General features: G+C 36.6%; 1 protein-coding gene across 5 annotated transcripts in view; it reads left to right on the top strand.

Annotated features, from left to right (window-relative positions):
• The window catches only part of UBR3 (ubiquitin protein ligase E3 component n-recognin 3), a 254,201-nt gene extending 248,034 nt beyond the window's left edge, over window positions 1-6,167 (top strand). For all 5 annotated transcript variants that reach the window (XM_023730582.1, XM_023730581.1, XM_023730584.1 and 2 more), the window contains exons 37-39: window positions 2,553-2,762; window positions 3,320-3,459; window positions 3,754-6,167. In XM_023730582.1, coding sequence (XP_023586350.1) covers window positions 2,553-2,762; window positions 3,320-3,459; window positions 3,754-3,871 — 468 coding nt within the window. In that variant the 3' untranslated portion in view covers window positions 3,872-6,167. The remainder of the gene's footprint in view (window positions 1-2,552; window positions 2,763-3,319; window positions 3,460-3,753) is intronic.
• The last annotated feature ends 13,831 nt before the right edge of the window (window positions 6,168-19,998 follow it).

The raw sequence follows: 19,998 nt of genomic DNA, 5'->3' as shown, positions 1-19,998 counted from the left end.
AGGTAATGTGAGATGATCTCTGTATGAATTGCCTATCATTTATGCAGTTTCTTAAGATAATAGACTCACGCTAAATTTTGTCTATTTTGTATGAATGGATTAGCATCTAAAAAAACAGTGCTATTAGCAGTATTTTTATACAGCTGTAAGTAGTGAATAAAGTATACCATGCAGAGAAATTTAACTAATTTGGCATTTTTTTCTCACACTTAAAAACCAAAAACCAAACCCATTTGAGTCAATTCTGACTCATAGCAACCCTGTAGGATGGAGTAGAACTGCCCCATAGGGTTTCCAAGGAGCACCTGGTGGATTCAAACTGCCGACCTTTTGTAGCTCTTAACCACTACGCCACCAGCATTCTCACACTTAGAGCAGGAAATTTTTGAAAAGAGCTGTAGCCCCAGTACTTATGGATACAAACTATATTAACAACTGTAACACATTTTACATCTTCTAGGAGGTTGTGAAATGGTAGTAAACTTTACCTAACTTCAGGAGAGAGAGAGGTGGAGGTCAGACATACCTCCACTCTCCAACGTTTTTACGTATTCTGACACCAGCCATCCTTCCCATGGCACTCTCTACTTCTCTTGTGGGTTCTAGAATCCATTGCAGTGACCACACAGAACTCTTACAGACCATACTTAAAGTGGTTTATTAAGGAAGTAACAGGGTACAACTTGGGATCACAATCAACAGGCCATAACTCAGGATCAGAATCAGGTTTAGGAAGCATGCAGGCAAAGTCTGGAAGGTTCCCCCAAAGTGGAGAGCACCTTCTTCCTTCTTCAGTGCAGGACAACTTTCTCAGCTCCCCTCAGCCGTGCAAGCAAGCAGGTCCTTCTCTCTGCCACACATACCTCCTCTCAGCCCCCTCAGGATAAGTTTCCTCTCCGCTTCCTCAGGACAGGCTTCCTCTCAGCCTGCTGAGGGCAGGCCTCCTCTTGGCCCCCTGAGAAAAGGCCTCTTCTGGCCCCCTCAGGACAGGTTACCTTTGGCTGTCTCAGGATAGGACTTCTCTCAGCCCCCTGAGGTCAGGCCTTTTCTCAGCTCCCTCAAGACAGGCTTCTCTGCTTTTGGCCTCCCTGCTGTCAGTCTCTCCACTGCTAACTCACCCAGTTCATAGCCAATATAGCAGCTTCATTCACCTCTCTTAGCTACATTCCCTGCTGTCACTACTGACTCTGGCGCGGGGCCCTTTCTGGGCCTGTTGCTGCCAGCTGTGCTGCAGGGTCCCTTCTGGGCCTCTTTCTGTCTTCAGTGTTACAGCCCTTGACGTGAATTACAGCTCTCTTAGGATGTTCCTTGCCTCCTATCTCTCTGCTGCTTCTCTCTTCTTGCCTTTCTTGCCTTTTTTCTTTTATGCTTCTTTCTTTCTGTCTGCAAACCTCTGTGGGGTTGGCTGTATATATAAGCAAACTTCTGGTCAGTTTCAAGGCATGGCCCTCCCAGCAGGGCCAGGAACTGACCAATCCCCTCTCTGTAGGCCACAGTCACTTCATTTGCAGAAGTATATTGACCAATCCCTGCAAGGTGGGTAAAATAGACCAATTACAGGGCAGGCTGCAGCCCAGGGCAAGACAAAAAGTATCAAACCATCAAGTTGTTTACAGCTTACCCAGGAAATGTCAGTCAACCTGGACAAAAAGTAATGAACCCTCTAGGGTAGAAAACTAGGACAAAGATTAACTCCTCAGGGCTTAGGGGGAAGATCTCAAGCTGTTTTTCCAAAGAACCAAGGCAAAAAGCCACATAAAGGAACTCATCTTAGAATCACAGAGGGAGACTCAAGATTATAAAATATTAAAATAGAAATAATAAATTATGACCTTCTCTAAAGAAAAGCCAATGAATTTTTTTTTTTAAATTGTACCTTAGATGAAGGTTTACAGAGCAAATGAATTTCTCGTTAAACAATACACACATTGTTTTCTGACACTGGTTGCCAACCCCATGACATGTCTACACTCTCCCCTTCTTGACCTTGGGTTCCTCTTTACCAGCTTTCCTGTCGCCTCCTGCCTTCTCATCCTTGCCCCTAGGCTGGTGTGCCCATTTAATCTCATTTTGTTTTATGAGCCTGTCTGATCTTTGGCTGAAGGGTGAACCTCAGAAAGCCAAAGAATTTTTTATTGTTTATCTGAGAAAGGTCCAAACTTGGGTTTTTAAATGTGTAACTGGTTAAATTTTTTTGCGTTGAGCATATTTAAGAACAAATACACCTAGATATGTTTTCCATGCATGCTTAATGATATTTAGTATTATTCTCTTAAAGTAATAACAAGTTTTAATGCTTTAGGGTGCTTACCCTCAAAAATTAAATCATATTGTAATTGGAAATTACATTAAAATGAAGAGTGTTAATTGTTGAAATACTACCTTAGTCATTTATAAAATGGAAGATGAGAAGTGTTAATAAAGAAAATAAGTCACATTCTTAGAGAAAGATTTTCCTTTCTTAAAAAAAAAAGCTCCTTTAAAAAAATAAGTATTTTGTTTTAGTGATTTAAATATATATGACTAAGAATTTTTTGGGGGTAATGTTTTAGGCCCTGCTTATCCAAGAGTCAAGATGGAAATTACCACATCTTCTACAGTTGCCTGAGAATTATAACACCATTTTTCAGTACTACCACAGAAAAACCTGCAGTGTTTGTACCAAGGTTCCCAAAGATCCTGCCGTTTGCCTTGTTTGTGGTACTTTTGTATGCCTAAAAGGACTTTGCTGCAAGCAACAAAGTTACTGTGAATGTGTATTGGTAAGCAATAGTAAATGATACAAAGTTTATGAAAATCAAATCTCTTTTCACATGAAAATGTGATATATAGGATCAAGCCAGCTCGTCACATTTAACTGCTCTTTGGATTAAACATGTATTACATGTAGGGATGTTTTTGTTTTTATTCTTTTTAATCTAGTAGAAGGGTTAAAAAAAAATCAGAGGCTTTACTTAAATGAGTAAAACCTTTCTTAAATACAGTTCTAGGTCCTTTCCTTACTTTCACTATCCTTTAATGCTAGGTCATACCTTATAATGTATGCGTTTAACAGTAGTCATATATGCCGTTTGAAATGCTAGACTCTGACTTAGGTTGGCTGTTAATTGTGTTCCTGGATAATTTTTATCCAAATTCCTCTAATATATTAATAATAAAGTATTAAGATTGAGATTATAAGCTTACTAATAGGTGAAATCTTATTAAAATTTTAAAAATATCTCTGTTCTTTAGAAGGCATTTAATTAAGACATTTTTTGATTTTGTTATAATGCCCATTTGCTTATGAAGTTTATTGATATCTTTTTTATTTTTTTAGCATTCTCAGAACTGTGGTGCTGGAACAGGGATTTTCCTTTTGATCAATGCATCAGTGATTATAATCATTCGAGGCCACCGCTTCTGCCTGTGGGGTTCCGTGTATTTGGATGCTCATGGAGAGGAAGACCGTGATCTTAGGTCAGATGTCCATAGATACATCTGGGTGTTTTATTGAAATTTGGTCAGTAAAGAACAATGTGTCATTCCTGGCTTTGTAATTATTTTATTTTACATTAAGAAGTCTGACAATCATTAATTTAGAGCTATTTCTAATTTTTGAGATATTTTCCACTTCAACATGCTAAGGAAATAGAAAAAAAAATAAGTGGCTATGTGAGTTTTTGTCATAAGGAATCTATTAAAAAAGTAATGCATGTTAACTCTCCATTGTATTGTGTTATTTTTAATATCTTTTTTTTCTTTTTGTTATAGGCGAGGCAAGCCTCTCTATATTTGTAAGGAAAGATACAAAGTTCTTGAACAACAGTGGATTTCTCATACCTTTGATCACATCAATAAAAGATGGGGTCCACATTATAATGGGCTGTGACTTACCACCTCAACATCACATCATATCATCGTTTTCATTAAGAATTTACTTTTATCAGCAATAAGCTTTAACTTAATTTGGGAGATTAATGCTCTTGCTGGAGGAAAAAAAGTATACATTCTGAAGCTTTTCCAAAATTAGGTGCTTGGTAACCACATTAATGGTATAATAATTAAAATTAAAAAAAATGTATCTGGAAAACATAACAAGTAACAAGTTAAGTCGTTCTTTAGTGGTCCTTTTTTTTAGTCCACAGTTAATAAGAAGCACAATTCGTTCACAAAATCATTTAGAAATGATTCTCCCAACAATGCCTCTCAGTTATTCATACTTTGAGTGTGATTTATTTGACCTTTTACTGCTTCTTTATATCTGTGTGTTTAATTTGCAACTGCTAAACATATTGCATCTTTTTCCTCTGTCATTCTTGTGTGGATTTGAGATTTTTGCTGTATGTAATTAGACAAAATGTAAAACACGATTTATGTGAAATATTGTATAGTAAAAGTTGGTCTAATAGTAGAACTTTGAAATTTTTTCTTATTGTGAGAAATCTGTTAAAAGTTTAAGGCTTTGCTGAAAACTGAATTCATTCTCAGGAATTTCATAAATATTCTCCCCAGGTAAATAATTGAAATAGCTGTAAAATAGTAGATAGCTGCTGTTAATATAATACAGTATGTTTTGGGGGATATATATGTGTTTGGAGGGGTCCTTAAAAATCAAAATTTGCCATTTCAGTTGGAAGAATTACTAGCAGTAGTAACAAGTAAGATTTTATCATAAAATCAAATGTTTTAAGAGCATACACATGGCAGGTTTTGATTCTGTGCGTGACCATCTTTTATATTACCAACCAGATTTTTGTTTAAATGATTGGATTGGAAATGTGCAGACTTCCCCATAAAGGAAACATAATTTTGGAGCTTTTCTGTCAGCTCAAGAGGTTCAACTATATTGTATTTGTGCAGTGTAATCACTGTTATTTCTGCTTGATTTCCTTAAAGAGAAAAAAGGCTCAGTGGCAATGACCCTTATGAATGAGCTGTGCATCTGCATTCTCCTTAGAAACTGCTGTGAAAAGGAATTTATATTTGTAGGGTGTTTAAATCAGTACGAATGGGAATGATTGAGCTAAAACTCACTCTATAAGTAGTGAAAGAAGATTACAGATAAGCATGTTATATATTGCTACCAAGATTTTTTTTCCAAATGATTCAAATGATTTGATGATTATTTCATATATAGTGCTATTAACCAATTCCTGGAACTTTGGACTTCCATGGCTTATTATATAAAATTACATTTTTGTGTGTAAAAATAAAGTAAAAGACATCTAATGATAAAATATAAAAATAAAGTTAGATCCATGTTCTAAAAAATTATTGAACGACATGACATTACCAAATATGCAAATTGACATTAAATGATGGCCTAGCATTAAAATAGGGAAAGCAGAGCCGTACATTTTCAAACATGTCCAAAAGGCAAAACTTCACCTATAGCTCTACAATAAAATACATGGAAATAGCTTGCTATTTTTATATGCATTTCCAAAATACTAAGATAACTTTCTGTAAGACTAGAATAATTGTTTGACTAAATAGCTGTCCTTTTCAACACATTGCTACTTTTTTAAATACTGTATCATAAGTTCAGCCTGTCATATTTTTTGCATTGGTCATTATGAATACCAGACCATTTTGTAAGTGTGGTTGAAGAGCAAAATGCTAATTTACATCTCTAGTAAATTTCTGTTACAGGATTCATGAACTTGATTAATTCTGCAGTTTGAAACTGATGCTATATATACATGGTATAATATATTCAGACTTTGATTACTACGTATTTAAAATGGAATGTTTTATGGTTGTGCATATGGATGTGAAGTGAAAATATTAGCCTTAACTTTAAAATTTGGGTATTTGATAGTGTTTATTTTGATATTGGTGAATTAGTCACCAGTAAATTTTAAAAAAAGCACTTGGTTGGAAATTGTACTTGAATACATACATGCATGCTGCTAAACTAGAACTTTAATTTTTTTCCCCATAACTTTTATAAGTCCCATTTATAAGCCCGCTTTTAAAAATAACAGGTCCAAATTAGAGTGACGTGTGTATATTATTGAAAAAATGTACTGGTGTGATATCTTGTATGAATGATCATTTAAATACAGTACATTACTGTAGAAGCTAAATCAATCTTTATAATTAAGCAGAAATTACAAAACTAGGAATAATGAACATTGTAAGATATGTTAATAAAAACCTACTGTCATTTGGTTTGTGAAAGGCCCTTAAAATTTGTAATGCTTACATGTTTTTCTTTGTTTTCAAAGATACTGACAATAATATATATGAGTAAACATGGCTGAAAAGATCGAAGCATAGCATAACTAATAGTTGCTTTAAGGTGGGAGTAAGTGTAAAGGGATTTCTTAGGCTTTTACCTTTTATCTGCAGAGCCAGTTGCTGTTTCTTCTATCCTTGTCTCATAACCAGTGCAAGACCTTTGCTAAGTGTGTGTGTTTGGGGTAGCGAGAAGAAGGAAATGGGTGTGCCGATCTGTGAAACACTGCTATGGTCTCTGCTGTTTTCTGAAAGTTTCCCAGCTAGACCTCAGAAATTTAAAGTGATTTATGATAATGTTTGTTTTGAGTGGTTTGTGGTCTTGTTTGAATTGACAAACCCCCTCTAATCGCCCCCCCCGCCCCCAATTCTGTAGCTCACCAGCCAGTTAATCAGCTAAGAATCCTTCTCTGTTCTCAAACCCTTCTTTCTGTTTTATACATTCTGATATTTATTGATTTCTGTGACTTAGAAAAGATGCTGACTCAGACATTGAAGGCTTGGAAGTAACAACAGTATATGGGAGGAGATGTGACCCAAGAGTCTGTACCACCTCCAGTATTGTAATTGTTGTTAGGTGCCGTCGAGTCGGTTCCGACTTGTAGCAACCCTGTGTACAACAGAACAAAACACAGCCAGGTCCTGCCATCCTCACAATCGTTTTTATGCTTGAGCCCATTGTTGCAGCCACTGTGTCAATCCATCTCGTTTAAGGTCATCATCTTTTTCACTGATCCTGTACTTCAAGAAGCATGATGTCCTTTTCCAGGGACTGATCCCTCCTGAAAACCTGTCCAAGGTATGTGAGATGTAGTCTCACCATCCTTGCTTCTAAGGAGCATTCTGGCTGTACTTCTTCCAAGATACATTTGTTCGTTCTTTTGGCAGTCCATGGTATATTCAAGCGCCTGAAGTATTGTAATTGGCAACTTTCAAATTCCTGTTGTTGGCTTGTATTTGAGGTCATTTTTGGCACATCAAGTATGGAAAAGCTATTACCTGCCATCCTAGTGTACAGTAATCAACTAGCAGTGGAGTGAATGTGACTTTAGTTGATGCAATACAAAGAAAAGGCATAATGGGACCTTGTGTAAAGCTGCCTTTGTGTGAGTTAAATTAATTTAAGATGTGACCAGATCAAAGTTGTTGAGGCAGTGTGTAAGAGCAGGCCAGAAGAAGTAGGATCAAGAGCACAGATAAAGGACTCAGCTTGACAGGAAGGAAAAGGGACAAGACAAAGCAAAGAAAATCTCGGGCGAAGTGAGAGGACTTGTATCTGTTCCCTCTTTTATTGGCGACAAAGGAGCAGGATCATCAGTTGAGAGTGAGCAGGCCTAGTACATCCAAAGCTTGGAAGAAGTGGTAAAAATTTAGACATATGCTAGGAGAAGGAACAATCCAGAAATAAGTACCACAGAAGTCTTGTTGAGAGCCCGTTGGGTTTTAGAGGTGTGAAATTTTAATGGAACCAGTTTGAAAGGTTTGATGACTTTATGGAACTCCTGGGATCAGTAGTTCAGGACCTGAAAGGTAAAAATTAAACTGCTAAGTTAATTCATGGTTTGGGAATGAGAGAGGTGAGTGCATTATAAGAGTAAAGTAGAGAATTAGGGGTGCTGGTTGAAATGACTGGGGTCAATGCTGATTTGTAGGATAATTTGAGAGGTATGGAATTGGAAGTCAAGATTGAATGAGCAGATTTAATAAAAGATTTTTAAAGTTTTGAAATTGGGAAAAATTGCTTCTGTGTTGAAGCATTGAATTCATTTATTCAGTAAATAATTATTGAGCTCTTTCTATGTGCCAAGCACTGTGCTAAATTCTGGAAATACAGTGGAGAAGAAGCCAGATAGTTCTTTCTCTCACATAATATTCTTTGTGATTAATGCTACAAATGGCAGGGTAGGAGGAGTGGAGTATAGGGTGTTGTAGAATGGACTTTCGACCCAGACTTGGGGAGTATGAGGAAACTTCTAAGGGATAAAGATGGCTGAAATGATTCCCAAATACTTTGTAAGAGTTATCTGTGTGAAAGAGGAGGTATGAGGAGTAGGGGAAGGGAGGGGTATAGAGGGAGGACATTCTTATAAAAGGTACATCACATGGGCCCTGAAATAAGAGTGAGCAGGATGCACTCAAGAAACTGAAAGACATGTACTACAAAACAAGGATCCCCTTTCCTTTAGTTTCCAAAATGACTTTCTCATTTTTCTCTGAATCCTCACTGGCGGGCTCGTCAAAGTCCAAAATTCGTTAACAGTCTGTTCACAGCAGTTTGCAGTCTCGTTAAAGTCCTTACAGCTGTTTCAGATTCTGCTCCCTGCCCAGTTCCAAAGCTTCTCCCATATTTTAGGTTTTGCTATGTTAACACGATTCCTAATACCAAAATCTGCATTAGTTATCTATTATATAACAAATTACCCCAAAACTATGTGACTTTAAACAACAAATAGTTGTTACCTCACAGTTTTTGTAAGTTAGGAATCCCAGTGAAGTTTAGCTGGGTAGTTATGGTTCAGTCTTTCATAAGACTTCAGTCAAGGTGTCAGCCATCTGAAGCTTGACTGGGCCTGGATGATGTTTCCAAGCTTGCTCATGTGACTGTTAGCCAGAGGTTTCCATTCCCTGCTACATGGATCACTCCATAAGATTATTCATGACACAGCAGCTGGTTTCCTCCAGAGACTCAGAGAGGGTGATCCAAGAAAGACCAAGAGCAAGAGCGCATGCTTAAGAGGAAAGCCACAGTGTTTTTTTTATTACCTCATCTTGCAAGAGGCATATGGTCATCTCTGTCGCATACCAACCCTGGTACAATGTGGGAGGGGATAACACAAGAGTATAAATACCAGGAAGTGGTGATCATTGAAGACCCATCTGACCGAAGAAAACTAAAGAAGCCAAATCAGTGGGCAAAAGTTTAAGAAACAGATTGCATAGTTTCAAAGTGCGTTCCTCAAGATATTAACTACAAAGGGAAAGATACTAATTTTAGAGGAACCTGGCAGTCACTATGTTAACCAAGTGATTAAAGTTAACATCACCAGTAATAAGACATACTAACTTTTTGAACCCTTTAATATGATTCACTGAGAAATATACAAAATCATTTCTGTAATATACCTACAAAAAATGCATAACTTCATTCAAAAATATCAGACAACCCCAACTGAAGGACATTCTACAAGATAACTTACAAATACTCTTCAAAAGTTTTAAGATCATGAAAGATGAGGGAAGACGGAAGAATTGCTACAGGTTGGAGGAGACTGAGGGAAATAACTACACACAATGTGGACTCCAGGATAGGATCCTGATGCAGAAAAAGGACATTAGTGAGAAAACGTGAAATTCAAATAAGGTCTGCAGTTTAGTTAATAGTATTAAACTAATGTTAATTTTTTATTTTGGTAATTGTGTTATGTGAGGTGTTAGTATTAGGGGAGGAGAGTGAGGTATATACAGGAACTCTATGTACTTTATATGCAACTTTTCTATAAATCTAAAATTTGTTCAAAAGTTTTAAAAAGAACTGTAGTCTAAGAAAACTTTACTGAAATAAGACTTGAATCGTCATATTGAAAGGGCCTACAGAGTACTGGAAAAATTGACCATCAGCAATCAACTCCAAGACATATCCTAGAAAACGTATTAGACTATGAAAGTTAAGAAAGTTCTCAGGACCTAAAGGCAAAAAAGACCAAATAACTTGCAAGGGCAAGAGAATTAGACTGGCATCAGACTTTCACAAATAACATGCAAAGCAAGGCAAATTTAAGCAGAATTTTTGAAAATCTCAAGGACGGAAAGTGTGACCCAATGATTTTATATTAGGTCAAGCTGTCCTCCAAGTATCAAGACCATAGAAAACAGTTTTAAGCATGCAAATATGAGCCCTTCTTGAGAATATCTACAAGTTTGGTGTCAGCCAACCACAGGAGTGACTGGAGAAACTTCCGCAAAAAGACTGGAGTGGCAGTATTAATTGTAGTTCAGCTCTAGGAAAAAAAAATTTTTTTGGTCATGAATTGCTAGCCTTCCAATGTCTGACTGAAAGAAATACCCTCTCCTGAGGATGATATTATTTCTGAAAGTATTTCAGATAAAATGGTGGTGCACATAATGAATGTAATTTCAAATAAATGACAGAGAATGCAGTACACCAGAATCAATTGAAAAATTAACAATAGAAACTGCCATGGATTGAATTGTGTCCCCCAAAAATATTTGTCAACTTGGCTAGGTCATCATTTCCAGTATTGTGATTGTCCACCATTTTGTCATCTGATTTGATTTTCCTATGTGTTGTAAATCCTAGCTCTATGATGTGATGAGATGGGTTTAGTGGCAGTTACGTTAATGAGGCAGGACTCAATCTACAAGGTTAGGTTGTGTCTTAAGTCAATCTCTTTTGAGATATAAAAGAGAGAAGCGAGGAGAAAGATGCGGGGACCTCATACTAAGAAACAAGAGCCAGGAGAATACCGTGTCCTTTGGACAAGGGGTCCCTTCACTGAGAAGCTCCTCAACCTGGGAAGATTGATACAAGGACCTTCCCCCAGAGCCAACAGAGACAGAAAGCCTTCCCCTGGAGCTGGCACCCTGAATTCGAACTTCTAGCCTCCTAAACTGTGAGAGAATAAATTTGTTAAAGCCATCCATTTGTGGTATTTCTGTTATAGCAGCACTAGATAACTAAAAAACATACCACAAGGCCACCAGATATTAAAATTATTTAATGCAGATTGTGTTTTTTTTTTAACTTGGAAAAGAACCAATTAGGAATTCTACTACTTAAAAAATAACCAAAATTAAGAACTCAGTGGATCTCTTTAATATATGTCAGATACAGCTGAACAGAGACTTGATAAACTGGAATACAGATCAGAAGAAACTATCTAAAATAACAAAGACTAAACTATGGAAAATGAGTAAGGAGAGATATAAAGGACACTGTGAGAATGTCAAACATACTTGGAATCCCAGAAAAAGGGGAGAGAGACTGTGACAGAGACAATATTGGAAGAGATAATAGCTGAGAATTTTCCAGAGGTAGTTAAAGACCTTATGCCATAAATCCAAGAAGTCCAGTAGATCCCAAGTAGGATAAATAGGAATTTAAGATGCATCATAGTAAGACAGCAAAACATAAAAAACAAAGAGAAAATCTTAAAACCTGCTCAGTTAAAAAAGGATGGATTACCCTCAAAAGACTTCTGTCTTCACAGCAGTAAGATTGGAAACTAGAGGGCAGTAGAAAAATAACTTCAAAATATTGAACGAAAATAACAAAGAATTCTTTACACAGCAAAAATATTCTTTAACAATTAAGGCAAAATAAATACATTAAAAATGAAAATAAATTTAACAACGGTAGATCCTAAGGAAGGAAAATCTAAAGGAAATTCTTTAGGCAAAAACAAAGTTATCCCTGGTGGAAGATTCGATTTCAGCAAGAAATGAAAACAAAAGTTAGAGTAAATATATAAGGATAGCTAACTGAAAATTTACTGCATAAAATGATTATGTTAATGCATTTTATTGGATTTTAATAATTGTGTATACGAATGTTTGACAATAATAGCATATAAGCTGATGGGGTAAATGGAATTGAAATGTTCCAAAGTTCTTGCATTATCTCAGAAGAAGGTAAAGGTTAAGATTAATGTTATACATAGATGAAGACATAATTATAAATATTCCTAATCTTGGATTAGGCAATAGATTTCTTAGATATGACACTTAAAGCACAAGTGACCAAAGAAAAAAATACATAAATTTGACTTCATCAAAATTTAAAAACTTTTGTGCTTCAGAGAACAATATCAAGAAAATGAAAAGACAACCCACAGAATGGGAGAAAATAATTGTTAATCATATAGCTGATAAGCCTAGTATTGAGGATGTATAAAGAATTACAACTCAACAAAAAAGATAAGTAACCCAATTAAAAATGGGCAAAGGATTTGAACAGACATTTCTCCAAAGAAGATATACAAATGTTTAATAAGCATATAGAAAGATGCTCAATATCATTACTCATTAGAGAAATGCAAATCAAAACTACAATGAGATACCACTTCCCACCCACTAGGAAGACTATAATGAAAAAAGAAAATAATAAGTGTTGGTGAGGATGTGGAGAAATTGGAACCCTAGTGTATTGCCAGTGGGAATGTAAAATGGTATAGCCACTTTGGAAAACGGTTGGGCAATTCCTCATAAGTTAGAGTGTTAGTATATGATACAGCAACTCCACTCATAGGTACATACCCAAGAGAACTGCAAATACATGTTTATACAAAAATTTGTACAGAATGTTGATAGCAGCCTTATTCATAATAGCCAAAAATGTCCATCAGTGGATAAATGGATATATAAAACATGGTATATACATGCAAAGGAATATTATTCAGCCATAAAAAAGAATGAAGTGCTGATACATGTCACAACATGGATGAGCTTGAAGACATTATACTAAGTGAAAGAAGCTAGACTCAAAGGCTACATATATGACATGTCCAGAATAGGCAAATCCATAGAGACAGAAAGTAGATTAGTGGTTGCCAAGGGATGGGGAGAGGGTGAATGGGGAGTGACTGCTAATAACTGTGGGGTTTGTTTGTGGCATCTTCCCCCTGTGTGTGTTTTTGTATCCTGATCTGTTTATAAAGCACCACTCAGAAGTGATTTTGTTCAGCCCTTCCTACTCTGATATGGTCTCATTGGCATAAGAAAACCCCTATTTCCAAATACGGTCATAATTACACATACAGGGGTTAGAACTTTCACATTTCTTTTTCGGGAGACACAATCCATAACAGTCAGTGCTGTCCACCAAATGGTTCTAGTTCCCTATCAGGCCTGTGTTAGAATTACCATTCTGTATCCCTTTGAAATTAGGTATAGGCATGTACCTTACTTTGGCCAGTGTAATGTGAATGGAAGTGATGTATGCTTCCTTGTGGAATCTTTAAAAGCCAGGGGTGATTCACCCTGTTTTTCTCTCTGTCATGGCAACTGACAATGCTCTAGGTGGCAGCTAGTCCGTAAACCTGGGTCCTAGTGTGAGAACAACACGAGTTCCCAGCCAACACTGTGCTGGATTTGAAACATGAGCAAAAAACCAAAAACAAACAAAGAAGCCCTGGTGCTTTAATTCAATGAGTTTCTTGGAGTTGTTTGATACTACAATATAACCTCGCTTATGCTGACTTACAGATAAATTAGTACTAGGAATGGGATGCTGTTGTAACCAAAAAGATTTATAAAGTATATGGTTTAAGAATTGTTGGTAGACAGCAAGAAAGCTGATACTGAGAGCTTTGGGCAATGAAGAGTAAAACTCAGCTTTCTGGCAAAGATAGAATGAGAATATAGCCTTGACACCATTGTTGAAAACTCTGACAGGCCTTTGTGAAAGTACTTGTTTCAGAGTAGAGTTCTAACTAAAGACGTGGCATACAGTACATCTATTCAATTGGACAAAATGGTTTAGGGAAAGAGACTAAATGTACGGCTTTCCCACCAAAGTCTGTTAAGCTCAATTTACCTGCAATTAAATTGAAAGGCGTGGAAGCTAGAAAGCAAAGAAATGGGACAAATCTAAGAAAATGTCTAGAAAAGAACTGTTGATATAATTATTGGAACATAAAACTGACTGAAATCAAATAGATTAAAAGCCTACTAAGTTTTCAAGACAGTTGTTAAAGAAACCATGAGTTTGGATATTAAAAATCTGTAACTCTTTGGAACTTAAAATGACTTCATTCTACAAATGATTTATGGAAAAGAAATGGACTGAGAAAGCTGCTTAACTCCCAAGGAAGCTTTTTCTCAAATGCTCACTATGGACAAAGAATAAATGGAAAAGGAACATATTCCTAGAGGATGGAGTCATAGGCCACAAAGAACAATGGATAAAGAAGCTTCTCCCAAAGAAAAGAATCAGTACCTAATCAAGAAATCTTACATACCCACAAGGTGGAAGGACGTCAAAATATCTCTGAGTGGGGTTTCAAAATTGCTATGGCTCTCTGCTGTATTTCTTTCATTCTCACATCTTCTAAATGGAAGTTCTTTTTTACTTATATATTCAAATTATATGTTTTTCAGTGTAATCAGACATTTCACTAAAATAAACATTTTTCTCTGCAACAGATGTTCAATATCAATTCTTAAAATGTGTATGAAATCAGTTTATATTTCTGTTTTTAAATTGTGCTGTGGAAAACTAAAAGTTAAAATAAAACCACAGGGATTACAGGCTTAGATGTAAAGTGGCAAATATCAAAAGTTCAGTAAAATATTTTGTCTAAAAGGATTATGACAGTTGTAAGTGAAATACAAGCATGAAATAAAGATCAATGAGTACATTTGGGTAGAGTGAAATTAAGTACTTTTGGCCTAAAATGTTTGGGAATTTCTATCTGAGGTCAAGTATTTTATTGCAGTGTCATTCCGTTGTTTATATTGACGTGTGTACTGTAACTTGTGTCCTTTAAAAGAGATTATATTTATTTTACCACTTACTTGCTAGTTTATTTTCTAAGTCATCCAAACTAGTCATATCAAATGGATGCTTTCACAGAGTCATAATTATCTAACTTTACCTCCAGTCTTCTCTTTTTTCATATGACATTTGGTTTTTCTTTAAGCTTATATATATTTTTTTCAATGACCTTTACATTTCTTCAGATGAATGCATTTAGCTTTAGTTTTTCCAAATGGGATATCCATGATGAATTATTATGTACAGATGATTCCCAGAACCCTGGAGACTAAGATCTACACAGATTGGTTACTTGACTGGGATGGACCTGATAGTCAAACAATTTCTCCCAAATGTTCTTGATTATTTAAAGGAATAGTTACTCAAAAGAAGCTACCTTCTTTGAAATTTTTCCACTATTAATTATTCATAAAACAAAAACCAACCTCTAACTCTCACCTATAATATTATTACCATAAAGTAACTATACTGCTAATCAAACTCATTACACATAATTTTATTTTCTCTATAAAATTCTATCAATAATAAAGTTCTTTAAAATCTGTTAGGAAAATTTGGTGCTTAAGGATATTAATTTAGTTTTATAAAGGAAAATAAACAAACCCTAGACTGCACAGTAGCTAGCAAAGGGTTCTCCCATGGTGTATGTCATTGGGCATTTCCCACTATTTTGTAAGCTCACTGCTGTTTAGACTGGTAAGTTGGAGGAATTTTTATAAAACAAAGATATTTATCCTAACAGTGATTACACTCCCATATTTTAACTATTCCATAATTCTTTTTACCAACTCCACCTAGAGGATGAAGTAGAGAGTAAGAGCTACATGAAGAATGAGGGTTGATGCAGAAAAAAAGCTAAACCTGTAAAATAATTATTCATGAGATTGAGAAGAGCCTTTGTGAACGTACTTGTTCCTGTTGAGAATAATCTGAGATGTATGAATAAAGAGAATTGAGTGGAATGTCCCACAACTCAGTATTTCTGCCAAGATGGAAAGATGAGAGCAGAACATTCTAGAATATTGGCATTATCTAGGCAGATGCTTCAAGATGAAGTTGATTGTATTATTATTATTATTGTTTATTCAAAAAAACAAAAAACCTATTGCTGTCAAGTTGATTTCGACTCATGGCAACCCCAAGTGTTCCAGAGTAGAAGTAAGCTCCGTAGGGTTTTCTTAACTGTAATCTTTGTGGCAGCAGATCGCCAGGCCTTTCTTCTGTGGTGCTGCTGGGTGGGCTTGAACTGCCAACCTTTAAGTTAGTAGTAGAGCACAAACTGTTTGTACTTCCCAGGGACCTTATTGGTGTTCATTCCAAAAAAACTCATTGCCACGGAGTCGATTCCAACTCATAATCATCCTATAGGACAGAGTAGAACTGCCCCATAGCGTTTCCAAGGAGTGGCTGGTGGATTCCAACTGCCGACATTTTGGTTAGCAGCCGAGCTCTTCACCACTGCATCACCAAGATGTTCATTAGGAGGTTAAAAAAAAAAAAGCCCCAGGAATTTCTGTTTATCGTGTGTGCTACCTAAAGCTCATCTCCTTTTCCTTCCTTAAATTTTTTTCTCCCTGATCCCTTCTCACTTTTCAGCCACTTTGTGACTCTAGCTATGAGACTTTTTTGATACAATTTTCTCCCATCAATATTAATTTTATCAATCAATATTATTAATTTTATCCAAGAACTATTTTTTAAGAACTTGCTGTTTGTAGAGCCAGTTTTAGGTATCGGGAATGACTCAAAGAACAGAAAAGTGGAGAACTGAACTAATGTGTTTCGGATGTCTGCTTGAGTTCAGCTATGCATTGGTGGCACAGTGGTTAAGAGCTCAGGCTGCTAACCAAAATGTTAGCAGTTCAAAGCCACCAGCTGCTCCTTGGAAATTCTATGGGGCAGTTCTACTCTGCTCTGTAGGGTCTCTATGAGTCAGAATCAACTTGACGGCAGCAGTTTTTTTCTTTTTTTTTTTTTACTGTGTCTAAGAAGACGTTGTGCTTGATTTGTAGCACAAAACATGTTACTGTAAAAGAATTAGCATAGCACGCTTATGAAAATACCTCGAGGGTGGAAAACAAACAGAAGGCATGCGTTATTTGTGTGAAAATACAGTATATAAATTCAATAATTTATATACATGTACCACTACCAACCATTCTAATCAAGGCCATAAGAGACAGACCCTGAGGGAATGGGAGAAAAATGTAGAACAGAACCTCAAATTCCTAAAAAAGAAAAAACAAAACAACCAGACTTGCTGGACTGGTTGACACTGGAGGACTCCCTGAGACTATTGCCCTGAGATACTCTTCAAACCTTGAACCGAAACTAACCCTTGAGGCCATCTTGTAGCTAAATAATAAATTGCCTCACAAAATATTGAATATTACCTGTAAGTACTGTGCTCCTTTAAAAAATCACATATATGAGACCAAGCAATCAGCAATTACTTTAAAACGATGAGAGTGTAAGGGGGCAGGGAAACTACATTAATGGAAATGGAACAACTAGAACAGAAATAATGAGAATGTTCGTGCATTGTGAAGAATGTAACCAATGTCACTGAACAACTTGTACAGAAATTATTGAATGGGAACCTAAACTGCAGTGTAAACCTTCACAGTAAACACAGTAAAATATTACTTAAAAAAAATTATACACATAAAAAAATATAATTTTAAAGAACACATTTACATGTGAACACATTTTCTAGGTACCTGTGGGTGGGGCAGAAACCCTGGTGGTGTGGTAGTTAAGAATTCGACTGCTAACCAAAAGGTCAGCAGTTCAAATCTACCAGGCACCCCTTGGAAACCCTATGGGGCAGTTCTACTCTGTCCTGTAGGGTTGCTATGAGTCAGAATCGACTCAACGCAGTGGGTTGGTTGGTTGTTTTATGGGTGGGGCAGGGGAAAGATAGGTAGGGAAATAGAGGAATTGAGGATGCAGGAAAACAAAACAAGAAACAGACATTGTGCAGTTGGGGGAATGATCATCTCAGCTCTCTGACCCTAAGATCCGCTGCACTACCAAATGAAAATATCCTCAATGCATTGTAAGGACAATAAGTGTTAGCCCTTGATAGGTAATAAATAGAAAAATATGGATAAGGCTGATGCAGATTTTTCAAAATAGAAATATTTTATGCAGAACTAATGATCTTTATAAACTATCGGTGAAGTTAAACTAAATCAACATATTTCTCTGTTCATTCTGCTAGTGTTTACTTAGTTAATGTCAAATGCAAACTGAAATTTCAAATTGCAGTTTTACAAATGTTTCAAGACATTTTCCTTTATGTTTATCATTATTGGTATGGATTGAATTGTGTCCCTCCAAAACGTGTATCAACTTGACTAGGCCATGATTCCCAGTATTGTGTGATTGTCCACCATTTTGTCATCTGATGTGATTTTCCTATGTGTTGTAAATCCTAACTTCTATAATATTAATGAAGCAGGATTAGAGGCAGTTATGTTAGTGAGGCAGGACTCAATCTACAAGGTAAGGCTGTATCTTGAGTCAATTTCTTTTGAGACATAAAAGAGAGAGACAGGAGGACTTCCTATCACCAAGAAAGCAGCACCAGGAGCACAGCTGGTCCTTTGGACTCAGGGTTCCTGCACTAAGAAGCTCCTAGACCAGGGGAAGATCGATGACAAAGACCTTCCTCCAGAGCTGACAGAGAGAGAAAGCCTTCCCCTGGAGATGACGCCCTGAATTCAGACTTCTAGCCTACTAGACTGTGAGAAAATAAATTTCTCTTTGTTAAAGCCAGCTTCCCTCAGATGTTTTTCAGGCAATGAAAACTAAAATCAATTGACTATATGCATGTCCTTGGGCAAATATCCTCATAGGTAGAATAAAGGGGTAGAGGCAGATAATATCACAATCTCTCTTGGCTCCAACACTCTGATTCAACAAAGAGTTAGAAAGCACACACTAACGTGTTATTTTCCATCTCCACAGAGAATAGAGCAAGAGGCAATGAGTCTTGCAATAAGAGAATTGATTAAATGTAAGAAAGAGCTTCTTAACTGAAGGGCAATTAAACACTGGAATGGCTTTCCATGGGATGCTGTGGAATCTTGCTCCCTTGTGATCTTTAAAAAGAGACAGCTTCCCAAATATGGGTGAAGTCAGCACAACTTGACCAAAGCAAGTAATGACAAAGGGGAACCTAATTTGCTGTGTAAACTTTCACCTAAAACACAATAAAATATTATTTTATATACAGATATATAGGCAGCAGCTGTTGTGGGCTTGCAGAGTGCCATTCTGGAGCTGGTGGATTGAACTAAGTAGACCCTTGAGATCCAGACCCTGGGAATGACTCCTTTTTGGTCTACAGAAGAGGAGGGAAATGACTAGTTCTCTGAGGAATTGGTGCCAATTCTCTGAGACTTTTATTATGTTGACATAACCCTACAATAGTCTTTCCAAAGTATCTTCTTTCCACCTGTATTGGGATCACCTAGAATGAATGTTTCAAAATGCATGTCCCTGAGCCCCGCCCTAGACCTATTGAATCTGAGTCTTTGGAAGAGAGGCCCAACAATATGTGCCTTAACAAGTTCCCCAGGTGGTCCTTATGCATACCACAGCTTGACAACCACAGTCATTGAGAAATGGGAGGTTTTCTCTCCTCAGAATGGGCCTTTAATGACCTTTGTGGTCTTACCTGAGGTGACTGAGGCCCCTGCCTAAGCCTACTTCCAGTGGAAGGTGCAGAGAAGGAAATGGGAAAATGGAGATGAGGAAGGATTTAAAGAGGTTTTGTTCAGGATGCTCTAGGCCAGGTGGAGAAAAGGGAAAGAAACTGAGGTTTACTGGCTCCTAAATTTTGCCAAACTCTTCTATTACAATGAAAAACTTATGTCTTGAATACATTTCTGTCCCTCTTTGTTTTATCTTCTTGATGTTTTATACTAAAATTTTTCTTAATAGAAAAAATTGAACATTGCTTCTATTAAGCCAAGAAGAAGGATTTTTTTTTTATTCCACAGTCAGGATACTGGGTACTCAGAATGTCCCAAGCAGCTATGAAGTGGACAACCATCCCTTCACAAGGTTTCTGGAAACAGCCAGTGGAGATAGTGAAAATACAATAGCTAAAGAGCTCAGAGTCAGCTATGGAGGCAGTTCAATATAATTTAATATTTCAAAAGGAATCCAAAAGCACCCAGTATTCCTATGTTCCACTTTGACCCTGTATTTCAAGAATTGTTGTGAAAAATCCCTGATAAGGAAGAACTGCAAAG

Source organism: Trichechus manatus, unplaced genomic scaffold (genome assembly GCF_000243295.1).
Source record: "Trichechus manatus latirostris isolate Lorelei unplaced genomic scaffold, TriManLat1.0 scaffold00037, whole genome shotgun sequence".
Taxonomy (NCBI): domain Eukaryota; kingdom Metazoa; phylum Chordata; class Mammalia; order Sirenia; family Trichechidae; genus Trichechus; species Trichechus manatus.
The sequence above is the reverse complement of the archived record's forward strand: the minus strand, read 5'-3'. Positions and strand labels throughout refer to the sequence as shown.